The 13,042-nt window shown below is 36.5% G+C and overlaps 1 protein-coding gene across 1 annotated transcript in view; it reads left to right on the top strand.

Moving 5' to 3' along the window:
- sirt6 (sirtuin 6) overlaps window positions 1-9,815 on the top strand; it is a 28,752-nt gene extending 18,937 nt beyond the window's left edge. The window contains exons 6-8 of the mRNA XM_016540698.1: window positions 3,293-3,373; window positions 7,381-7,504; window positions 9,157-9,815. Coding sequence (XP_016396184.1) covers window positions 3,293-3,373; window positions 7,381-7,504; window positions 9,157-9,618 — 667 coding nt within the window. The 3' untranslated portion in view covers window positions 9,619-9,815. The remainder of the gene's footprint in view (window positions 1-3,292; window positions 3,374-7,380; window positions 7,505-9,156) is intronic.
- The last annotated feature ends 3,227 nt before the right edge of the window (window positions 9,816-13,042 follow it).

Below are 13,042 nucleotides of genomic sequence, written 5' to 3'. Positions count from 1 at the left end.
AAAGCTCCGCTGCTTTCGAACCGTGTGTCGCGCTGGTTCAGCGGCCTCGTTTCGCTTCGATGGCTTTCAGCCTCACCCTGCTTCATTCTACTACGTTAATAAATCATTAGCTTATCCATGAACATGATTTCTGTCCGAGTCCCATCGGATTGCATCGGCTGTGGGGATGAAGACGACAACTCCCATGATTCCACACTCAGTCACGGCGTCATCAAACTACGCCTTTGTCTATTTGTTTATTTTGAATACGCGCCCTCTAGTGGCGAAAATTACATATCGTGCCTTTAAGTGTCTGTTGATGGCCTTTCATTTTTAAGCACGCTCTCACATATGTTTTTTGACCCGTCCATTGCTATGGTTATCACTGTGTCAATCATTGCTATTTCAAGAGTGAATCCAGCATAAATATGCGGATGTCATTCCCGAAATGTTGCAGCGTGTATGTGTCCAAAAATCAAGTTACATACGATCTCACAAAGTTCCATTATAATCAATGAAGCTCTCTAAACTGCACAATGAATCTCTTATTTACATTGCATTTGCACTTTATGAGATGATTCACTAGCATGCGGAACTGAAGTGAACAAAAACTCCGTCGGTTTTAGCGGTCAGTGAATTCTGACCAACTAAAACGCCTCTGATTGGCCATTAAGAAATCAACAGATATGTCTGTGTTTTGCTACATTGCTCAACGGTGCAAAACACTTAGTTACTTTTGACGCTGTCCAGAGCGCAAACACAAATATGCATGGATAGTTTGCCAGATCTTCAATTGAGGGTGATTTTGCTTTCGTTTGAGAGTGCATGGGCTAGGCTAACCGCTCCAAATTGCATACTTCTTTTATAGATTTTTTTCTTTACATTTAATTTGCCTTAAAGTGCCCTTTGTGAGTGAATCTTAATAAAATGTTTGAAAATCCTTGTTCAGAAATTTCAAATGACTGACAAGGTTCTGGAAATTCATTGGTCAAATATAGGGATGTAACAATCACTCAACTCACGATGCGATACGATTCACAATACTGATTTCACAATACGATTTTCTCACGATGTTTGTTAACAAAATGAGATTTAAGACTAATAATAAATGAAAAAGCGTCATTTTATTATTGCTTGGACAAAATGCTGCACATGTCTTTGTGAAATTAAAATATGTAGAATAACATCACTAAATAGAAATTTTTAAACAAACCTCAAATCAAAAAAATAAATACTAGAAGTAAAAAAAATCTCTTCATATAAATAAACTACGGCTTTGCCTGTGCTCTTTCCATTTAAAATTAATCACAATCCAAACAAAGATGCTGCATACATGCAGCATGAGCAGTTTTTAATCTAAATTAGATTGTATAATTCGGAAATTTGAAGCAAAAGCAGAATGCTCTGACTTTAGCTTTTTGAAACTATACTACATAAAACACATCTGCACGAAACAGAAACAGCAACAATTATTATAATTATAATTGTATAATTATTATAATTCAAATTAACTGTTTTCTATTGTATATTTAAAAATGTATTCCTTTGATGCAAAGCTGAATTTTCAGTATCATTACTCCAGTCTTCAGTGTCACATGATCCTTCAGAAATCATTCTAATATGGTGATTTACTGCTCAAGAAACATTTCTGATAATTATCAATGTTAAAAACAGTTGTTAAACAAATTTTAAAAAAGCAATTTTTCAGAGGCTAATATTGAATGACTGACATTAGTAATTGGAGCTGTCAGTAGCCTGCTAGTGGTCCGTATGTGCTGAGGGGCCTCTGGAGCCCTAGTGTTCAGCTCACACCGTTTGTACCAAGGGATCTGCTCAGTTGTTATTGGCAGTCTCAGGCTGTGATACCTTTGGCTATAATGGCCCCTGGCAGTCTGAGGCTCTGGGGCACCGGCCCCTTCGTTTCATAATCCAGCCATGAGCATCCTCTGACTTTGCAGCAGGCAAGTGTTACGTCATCAGGAGCCGGACTCATCTTTTGAAAGAAGGTTTTGAGATAAATTTCTTAAGATAAATAAAGTTTGGTGTCAGATGTATGGGCGCTCTCATATATACTGAATTTTGCCGAAGATTGTCCTATTTATGGGCTGAAATTAAAAACGAGCTCCCTATTTGACTCATTACTGAATTTCGAATTCAGCACAAAGTCGAGTCACACATAATCATGACCGATCATTGTTTACATTATCGATCATTGGTGTCACTTAAGAACATGTGCACATCCCTAGGAATAATAATATGTATTATAGCGTTATGTTGTAATGCTTAATTACAACAATTTATATTAAATAACCCAATACATTTATAAAACATCTTACCTTTGGGGATGTAAGACAAGTCGGAGGATATTCTAACTTTAAGAAGTTATTTAGATTGATTTGTAGGAAGTTTCTTTTCAAGAATTTGAATTCTTAAGTTTTGTCTTAAAAACTATTTTAAGAGAAAAGATAAGAACATTCTTAAGAATTATTTGTATGTAACGTTTTGCTTAAGTAAGAAAAGAAGAAGAAAATGTCAGTTAAAATAAAATTTTATTCTTAAGATTAAGTTTCGTGAATCCGGCCCCAGATACTCGAATGTAAAATATTTCAGTAAAATTACATTATCAGTGTTATTTTACTATCATAATATACTGTTGTAGAATATATTAATATTTTGCATCCTTTTATTTGTATAATTTCCATTTTTATTTTTATTTTACTAAAAGTTTTAGTAATTTTGTTGTTTTTATTACTTTTTTAGTGTCTATAGTTTTTAATTTGATTTCAGTTTTAGTTATTTTAGTACAGCAAGTTAGGATTTGAGACTTTAGTCTTTGCAACTTTACAGATCTTCTTTATGCACCAAGAGCTTGTAACACTCCAAAGAGAAAGGAAAAATTGAAATCGCATCATATGACCCCTTTAAAATAGAATTATAAGTCAATAGAATTAATACAATGAGAAATGTTGACTTGGCAGTGAACTAAAACAAAAAATCATATATTGTTTTATTTCTTTGTAACAAAAATGTTTTTTGTTTGTTTGTTTGTTTTAGGTTTAGCTAATGATAATAACTTGTCAAAACATGTGAAAGATAATAAAAGTAACAGAGTTTGATATTGACATTGATGCGTTGGTTTCTTAACATTACACGCTGTCTTAAAAATGTTCATGGCACACGATGCTCAGTCAAACATGATGAAGCGCACAAAGACGTCTGTCTGATGCATCTGTGCATACACCCCCTTAGATGTCTGTGCTTGTCATCAGCTGTTTGCTCTGTCTCATAACTACGTGTGTGTTTTTCTCTGCAGAGGGAAGCTGATCAGCACTATATTGGACTGGGAGGACTCACTGCCTGACAGAGACCTGAATAGAGCCGATGAAGCATGTCGGTAAGGAAGAGAAATATCCAGAGAATGAGAAGGTGTGCTCTAATAATTCAGGAAGAAGGCCATTATAATTAGGGAATCAAGAATGCTTGTTGAGAACAAGGCAAGTAGCAGTTACAGGTCTAAAATAAGATTGAGCATGTTTGGTGATTGACAGGTGAATTTAGGAAACGAAATTCAAAGGCAGATACTAGCTTTACTATTATGTATACCTTTTATGTATAACTTTTGACCAGTTGGTTGCTGCGGTTTTACAGTTAACTAGAACGATTTCAGTTTCAGGCCAATTTTAAAATGTCCACAGGAATATATAGAGCAATAAATCATGACTTTGGGTTAATGTATTGCAAAACTGTAATGAATTATGGACTTAATGTATACATAAGCAGTGCTGTAGTCAAACTGCTTCAGTATATTCCAGCAATGATATATTAAAAACTTCATATCAGTACATCAGAGTGATCTCACTTCCTGTACAATGCTGTCGACCGTCAAAATTGTTGATGTGTTGCATGCAAATAGTTTAGTATATCAATACGCTTTTAATTACTTCTAAATGCTTCGGTTTCAGGTCAAATGAATAGATTAGAGTGCTCAGTCTCGATCATTGTATCAACAGCACCAGATCCAGCTTAATTATATTACAGTGAACGTACTGCAGTCTCACAAGACTCGACACACAGACACGCACGCATACAAAACATCCCACAACACCTGCTGCACATCTGACCCACGACTGTCCTCTGGGCTTCCACATGCTTTCAAAATCCACTGCAGCTTGAAAGAAAATAAACGTGACCTTGGAAGTAGACAGCACTCCAATGTGGTTTTCCTCTTTCTTTATCGTAAAGCACAATACTTACAGTTTGAGTTCCTCCAGTCTGTCAAGAGTTTGCTTTAGGGCACAGTATTACAAAGCTGCATGTGTCTTTATGTAATATAACTGTTTCCTTGTTTAGAAGATCACTAGATATTACATGATTTATAAATGAGATCCTGCATATATAGACATTGGGATATGTGTTATTAAAGGCATAGTTCACCCAAAAATGATTATGTGCTGAAAATGTACTCACCCTCAGGTCATCCAAGATGTAGATGAGTTTGTTTCTTCATCATAACAGATTTGGAGAAATTTAGCATTACATCACTTGCTCACCAATGGATCCTCTTCTCAAGACATTAATTGCTGGACTGGAGTGGTGTGTATTAGGCTTGCCACGATAGACGGTGCTGACGGTGATACCGGTGTTAAGCCGCAACACCAGTTACGTCACTTGCCCACTGCGTCACCGACCCCCACCATCGTTTTGATTTGTAATAGTAATAAAAATCATTTAGTTCAGTAAAAGAACAGACACTACAATTAAAAACTGAACGTGGCTGCTCAATGCAGTTGAACGACCAAAATCACAGATCAGATTTCGTTTCTACAGTGAGGAGAGTGAGTCGAGCTGACTGACAAGAACCCTGCCCCCGCGGTGATACCGGTATTACCGGTGTTGTCACACGTCGATTAACCGGTGGGAAAATTTCCTCACCGTCACAACCATAGTGTGTATTACATGTGGATTATTGTGATGTCTTTATCAGCTGTTTAGACTCTCATTCTGACGGCACCCATTCACTGCAGAGGATCCATTGGTGAGCAAGTGATGGAATGCAAAAAATTTTTAGCTTAATACATTGGGTATGGACCGAAATTTCTTTGAAATGTGACCACCTTTTGTCTTTCAAATGTGTTTTAGAAACACATTTGAAAATGCTCAGCTAGGCATGTAGGTTTCACAGCGGATACACGGCACTCTGGGATTGATAGTGTGTTCAGGTGAAATCAGGACGGTGCCGATGAGTTTCCTACGACCACATGAGACTCAAAAACCAATCAAGTGCCTATAAGCTCCTGCTCAGACTTAAAGAAGATTCGTAATTCTTACTTTTGCTGTTTTTCACTCTCAATTTTCTCTCTCATGGTCTGAGGTCACTTGTGGTTTCTTTAGAAGAAAAGTAGCTTTTTTTTTCTTAGCCTGCTGCAATCATTCACTTCGAAAGATGTCTGGGTTTTGGATGTTGTGGAGAAAGGAAGGTTCAGCAAATCTCTTTCTTTAAGTCATGCATTTAGAAAGCTCTTCTTCATCCAGGTCATAGTAGTTCATGGGGAATTAATAGAGCTTTTAGTGAACCAGTATTCATTATGTTTTGTAAAGGATAATTATCTCCTTATGTATATGGCTGTTTCTAGCCTCTTCAAATTGCCTACCCTACCTTTAATTAAACATGAGTATTGTACTGAAGTGTGTACTTTAAAGTTAATGATGTTCAGATAAAAAGAGATTTCAGACAAGCTTAGAAACAGTGATGATAAAAGGCACAAGCTATTACAGCTGAACTCATGTTACAGTTCAGTTCAGGTCTGTGAATATCTTACAGCCTTTTCTTCATCACTGTTGCATGTTGCTATTCTGTAATCAGATGTTTTCTGCAATGTCAGGTTAGCAAACACACTTCAACTCTTGTGAAGGAGAAAAAAGGGTCAACTAGCCGTCCAACAACTGGACTAGTCAACCATTTTGACCCATTCAGCTCATTTCAGAATTTTCTGTATACATTTTATTTCAAATGACATGGCTATTAATTAAACTTATTATTATTATTATTATTATTATTATTTTACCTAACAAAAATGCAGCCTAATATTTAGGTTTTTATTTAAGATTTTTTGCATCATGAAATTATTTTGATTAGCATATTACCTCATCTAATTCTCATTATTACAATGTGTGTATTTTATTTTTGTAACTATGCTGTTCATTAAATTTTCATTTACAGTAATGTTTTGATGTGTTTGTATATACACTTATTTTATTTGGAACAGCATAAAAGCGGTAGCGTTGTTATTTTTCTATTCAAATGTTTTCTGAAATAAAATTAAATATAAATATTAGGTAAAAACTTGGAAAAATTGCAAATGTTACCTTGGCAACTAACTGAAATAAAATAAGTTTAAGTACTAAAATTGCTAAAACTGAAAAAAAAATAAAATAAAGCTGAATAGAAATATTAAAAAATAATAATACAATTAAAAACAGCATAGATTACTAAAATTTAAACTAAAATGAAAATATAATAACATTAATAAACTATATAATAGTAGCTAAATAATACTAAAATAACACTGAAAGGCTGTACAAAAAATATTGCACAATCCTTGTTCTAAATTATCCTAACAATGAACATATTCATTCTTTTTTATGCGAAGTTTCTTGATTTTTTATAGATTTTTTTGCCTTTGGGGTGAAGTGTGACTGAGGCTGCGTCCGAAAACTATAAAATGCTGCCTTCGGAGGCAGCATTCTAAGGCAGGAGGGCATCAAGGCACGTCCGAATCCAAATTCTGCTTTACTTCCTGTCTCCGGAGGTACCTTCTTCTTTGAAGGCAGCATAGATGTATCCTTCGCTGCCTTTGATATCCCACAATCCTGTGCGTTCCATTCCGTGACAGTTGAGCTAAAAAATAAAGATGGCACCTGAAAGTTGCGTTTGGTGGTCCGTTTGTGTGTAAATGTATATTTCTGACGAACTTTTTGCACTTTTGATGTTATTTCTAGCGAGAAATCAGTATTATAGTAATTAAATATTCGTTTAGTTATCACAAAAACTCGTTCTATTTTGTTGTAGCTCATTAAACTGTTACGCTGCCTCAGAAGCCTGTCCGAAATCAGTTTCATGAGGTGCCTTCGTGCAAAAACGCTGCCTGCAAAGTCATTGCCTCATACGGCAGCGAGGCAGCAAGTCATCTGCCTAAGTTTTCGGATGCAGCCTGAGACATGTTCTTGACAAGTTTTGCATAATAATGTTTCAAATTTGCATCAACAAAGGAACCATGTGATCAGACTGTAGCTTGACATTTGTGTGCGTTATGATTAAGGTGGACTGCAGGTGAACAAACTGAGACTGAGAAGTATGACCAACAGCCCCCAGCAGCTGATACTGTGCCTCTCTTTTCACAGGCGAGCTGACTTGGCCTTGACGCTGGGTACATCTCTTCAAATTAAACCTAGCGGAGATCTGCCTCTTCTAACCAAACGCACAGGAGGGAAGCTGGTTATAGTCAACCTTCAGCCTACCAAACATGTACGTCTCACCAACACAATACCTCAAAAACCTCATGAAAAAATCCATTCTAATTAAAAATTCATTCAAATTGATACTTTTTTTTAGCAACGAATTAATAACACATGGCCACGATTTACTAAAACGAGGGAACAAATTAGTACAATGTGGCCACAATTAGTGGCTCCTTAGTCACTTCTTTCAAAAATATTACCAGCCCCTAAGTTTTTGAATGATGACTCAATTTATAAGGATGTATAAGGATCAATTTCAGTTAATATTCTGCCTATGTAGACAACAGACAGCACAGCAGCTCACTAGATTTAGAGTCTTTGTCTTAGTCCTCACCCACACAAAAATACACATGCTTCCACAAACGCGTAGTAGTTTGAAATCTGTGAGCGGTGAACACACACTCAGATTAGCATCCTTCAAAAGCACAGCTGCGTTAAACCCCGTCTGACCATTCATGCTCATTATTAAAACAATTTTGATTAAGAAGCTTTGCAGCTTCATCAAAGAGTCGGGCTGGATTTTCTCTTAAGCTCGTATCCTTAGTCTGGCATTTCTTTCTGATCTCGTCATGTGACTAGAATGTTTGTAATGGATTAATCCTATTCATTTTTAAACGTGTTTTTATCTGCCCGTGTTTGACTCATGTTCCATCTAAAGGTTATTTTTGCCGCTTTACCTCATCGCTTCCACTTCCTGTCAACATCTCAGTTCCCAAATTGGATTTATTTTTATAAATCTTTTTGAAATTCAAAGCCTGACACAACATGAGATACAACATGTCAGATTTTTGGAGGGGGAGTTTATGGTATTATAGCAGCTTAACGTGTAAAGAAGTAGAATTTGACATTTCTGGTGCAGTTTCGTAATGTCTGTCTGTAATCTGAATCTGCTGTGATTGATTAAAGTGTGCATTCATTCAAAGTAAATTAGTATTTCACACAGACAGGCTAAAGAATGTCAAAAAAAAAAAAACGTAGACGTGTAATTTTCTGGGAAAAAGTTTGGGGTTAGACAGATTTTTTATTTGTTTTTGTTTTTGAAAGTCTTTTCTGCTCACCAAGGCTGCATTTTATTAAAAGTATGGTAAAAACAATAATATTGAAAAATAATATTGCAATTTAAAATAACTGTTTTCTATTTGAATTTACTGTACAATGTAATTTATTCCTGTGATGCACAGCTGAATTTTCAGCATCATTACTCCAGTCTTCAGTGTCACATGATCCTTCAGAAATCATTCTAATATGCTGCTCAAGAACCATTGCTGATTATTATCATTGTTGAAAACAGTTGTGCTGCGTCATATTTTTATGGAAACCATTATGTATTTTCAGGATACTTTGATGAATAGAAAGTTCAAAAGAACAGCATTTATTTGATACAGAAAGTGACAAAAGAAGAAGATTGACAAAAAAAAAGCTTGATGTATGAAAAAGTTGTCATGTTGCAAACATACATCAATTCTGAAGTCATAAAATAGCTAAATGTGATGGTGAATAATGGCTTAAATTAACATCCACAAAAATGTTTGGTTAATCATCATTTATGTTCATTGTATGGAAAAGAAATTGAGTAAATAATTACAGTTTTTAGTGAACCGTCACTTTAAAATCTGTCAGGTTGTTTTTACTTAACAGTGCTACTCGTTTTTTTTGTAGGACAAACACGCCCACCTGCTTATCCACAGCTACGTAGATGAGGTCATGGGTCAACTGATGAAGCTGCTGGGATTGGAGGTTCCAGAGTGGGCGGGGCCAATGCTGTGTGAAAGCTCAGGTGGAGACCTGGACATCCTCCCATTCGGAGCCTGGAAAAAGGAAGTGAAGATCGAGCTGAAGATAGAGGAAAATAAACATGCCGTCCCAAAGAAACGGAAGAAGAGAGAGCAGGATGGCAAGATAAACTGCAAGAAAGATGTTAAAGTAGAAGAAGAGACTAAAGAATCGGGGAAGGAAGTAGCGTTTAGTGACTCTGGACTAATCAAAACGCAGAAGTCGTCCTGTGAGGCGCATCCTTTAAACAGCTCCTCCCACAATCCTACAAGTTCTGCTGTGAATGAAAGAGTCGCAGAACCACAGACAGACACAGTCACCATATGCCCTGTGTTTACATCGTCATGATGATAGGCTGGACTCAGGTCTTTTAGATTAATTGAAGTGATGTCATTGGGCCATGAGTGTGTACTATTACAGCTAGCTAGTAGAAAATTTAGGTCAATATTATTTCTATTTGCCAGCTGATCTGTACAGTTATTCTGGATGGAGATCTTGGTGAATCATGGTTTTTTGTGCTGTAAAATAAACATATTGTAATCTTTTCTAACCTCAAATAAATCAGGTTTGTAAAAACAAGGTTCACCGCACACACAAAACGTCATATTTTACCCCAAAAATCAAAAGGTGTGTATATATATATATATATATATATATATATATATATATATATATATATATATATATATATATGACAGTTAAGCAAATTTTTTGTATTATTCATATAATATAAATATTTCACTATTAAGCCATATACAGGTATTTTAACAATGAGAATGACATTTTTCATGTGAGAAATATGCTTAATTGTCATGCCACAATGCATTAAAAAAACATTAAAAATATACTTTAGTCTTTATCCAAAATATGTTTAATATTTTGTTTTATTTTGGGGTGAAATATGACCAGCACTAGCTTTGTGAGATTCAACCCTAAAGGAAAAAATGTCAAATGCTTGAGCATGTGGTTTGCTAAACACATGATTTGTAGATATGTGTGTTTGGAGAGATTGTGAGTTTGCTTGAGCTACTCGTATTAATTGTGTGACATGTAATGCTTGATGATGTCCTTTTTTTTTACCCACTGATTTCCCTTCAGTGATGGGACATTTATTGATTATTTTTGTTTCCATCTTCATCGACATTGTGTAACTTTGTTTGTTTTTCATAAAGAACAAACATTGTATATAAACAAGATTCTGATTGTGTGTGTGTGTGTGTGTGTGTGTGAGAGAGAGAGAGAGAGAGAGAACAATATGTAGAGATCGATTAAATGTGTGTATACGTGTCATACATGTACATATAGCCTAACTTTTATAATAATTTATTTGAAAACATACAATTCTAAACACAAATGTGTATATATGTATGTGTGTGTGTTGACTTGTTAGCTTAGCAACATGCGACATCATACTCCATTGGAATCAACTGTTTGTCATTTGTATAGCAAGCAGACTTGCAACCTATTCCAAGCATTCCAAATACGTTTACATATGCATTTGGTAGACGCTTTTATGCATAAATAAGTTGCTAAAAGGGTTTGATTTTGCTCCCTTAGAAGGCAGATATTTGCACACGGCTTCCTCTATCATCTCACTGAACGAAGCAATGCAGAAAATATCACCGCAGCAAGGTAATGAATTCTCCAGACGAGCTTTTGAAAGTGCTGCATTAAACCGCCAAAGAGGATGTTCGAGTCAAACGGTGACCGCTCGCACACCGCGACTGATGAGTGGGGACAGTACAAGTCAACCATACTTCAGCTGCCGCAGAGACTATTAACATGTCCCTGAGGTGCCATCAAGACTGTTTTGACAGTCCTCTAGTGATCCAGCCACTTCTGAGAGAAAAATTGAAAGCCTCTCTAACCCTCTTGTGTCTTTAGCTGTTCAAAAAATGCTCATGCAGAAACGCCAAATAAAACAACAGAGGCACGGGGAAAGGCTGGAAAAACACAGAGCTCGTGTTCTGATCGCTCTGGGGACCAGATCTGTTCCGGTAAAGTCAGTAGACGCTTCTCATGATCAAAGATGAATGAAAGCTGGACTGAGAACTCTTAGAACAAAGTCCTGGTACAGGCTGCGCTGGCCTGGATTCCTTCCAGAACCCCCGTTGTACGTTTGCTGCATGAACCCTTAAAAGTCTGCAGTGATTCTTTCGACAGCACAAAGCCTTTAGTCAACAATAGATCTGACAAAATCCCTACAGAGACCTTGCAAAGGGTCATATGCTGTCTTAGAAGACGATAGCATATGAGTAGTTTATCCACTACAAATTGTCTAAACGAGCAGACATCGCAACAGCTGCTTCATCAAAATCGACTAAGTGATTGTCAACAGATTGATATTTGTGTAACCAGGAAGCAGATTATTATAGTTCATACTGAGTTAATATATTTTATACTGAAGCACAAATTTGTTTTGGAGGGGTGGTGAAGTGGTTTAGTGCTTAAGTATCAGAGCTGGTCAGAATGCTGCTGCTTGATCTGGTTGCTATAGTTGATATGAAATGCACTGCAAAAATACTTTCTTCTTCAGTAATATTGTCTGTTTCCAATAGCTAAACATTCTTAAAGGAATAGTTCACCCAAATCAAAGATGTAGATGAGAACAGATTTGGATAAATTTAGCATTACCAATGGATCCTCTGCAGTGAATGGGTGCCGTCAGAATGAGAGTCTGATAAATGCATCACAATAATCCACAAGTAATCCACACCACTCCAGTCCACCAATTACGTCTTGTGAAACCAAAAGCTGTGTGTTTGTAAGAAACAAATCTATCATTAAGCTGTTTCTAACTTCAAACCATTGCTTCCAGCTAAAACAGGGGTGTCAAACTCAGTTCCTGGAGGGCCGGAGCCCTGCAGAGTTTTGTTCCAACCCTGTTCCAAAAAACACATACAATGTAGTTTTCAAATAAGCCTGAAGGACTTGATTAGCTGGATCAGGTGGTGTTTAATTAGGATTGAATTTAAACTCTGCAGGGCTCTGGCCCTCCAGGAATTGAGTTTGACACCCCTGCGCTAAAATACGAGTCCTCTATTCATAATACTTTCTCCAGTGAAAAAGTTGCCTCATCTGAATCAGGAGAGAAATATGCACAGATCAAGCATCGTTTGGAATGAAAACAGTCCAAAACAGCTCTAAAACATGTGGGTGGATTTTGATGAGAGAACAACAGATGGACTTTTTCACTGGAGGAAGCGTTATTATGGATTATTTTGGCCAGAAACGACAGTTTCAAGTTAAAACGTCTTAAAGGGATAGTTCACCCAGAAATGAAAATGTGATGTTTATCTGCTTACCCCCATGGCATCCAAGCTGTAAGTGACTTTGTTCCTTCAGTAGAACACAAATGAAGATTTTTAACTCAAACCGTTGCAGTATCTCTCAAATGGACCATTGACACTCCTAATTGAGATTGTAGATAGAGGTCCATTTGACAGATAGGTGGCGGTAATGCACTTACTGTGCGTTCACACCGCCGCCATCGAGAGCGTCAAAACCTGCCAACAACGCTGTAGAAAGATTCGTGGACGCTCTGACGTAGATCGAATGCTTATCTTGTATTTAAAGGGGTCGCAAAGCAAACACGCTTGTTGATCATGTGCAGACTGACCACAAGGAGGGTAACGTTAAGTTAACCTCATTAAATATTGATGTGGACGAAGTATTAAGATCCTTTACCTCATAATGTATAAATCACTAATACCACACTGTAAAAATACTCTGATACAAGTAAAAGTCCTGCATTGAAAATGTTACTTAAGTA

This window comes from Sinocyclocheilus rhinocerous, unplaced genomic scaffold (genome assembly GCF_001515625.1).
Source record: "Sinocyclocheilus rhinocerous isolate Xijiao unplaced genomic scaffold, SAMN03320098_v1.1 scaffold638, whole genome shotgun sequence".
Taxonomy (NCBI): Eukaryota; Metazoa; Chordata; class Actinopteri; order Cypriniformes; family Cyprinidae; genus Sinocyclocheilus; species Sinocyclocheilus rhinocerous.
The sequence above is the reverse complement of the archived record's forward strand: the minus strand, read 5'-3'. Positions and strand labels throughout refer to the sequence as shown.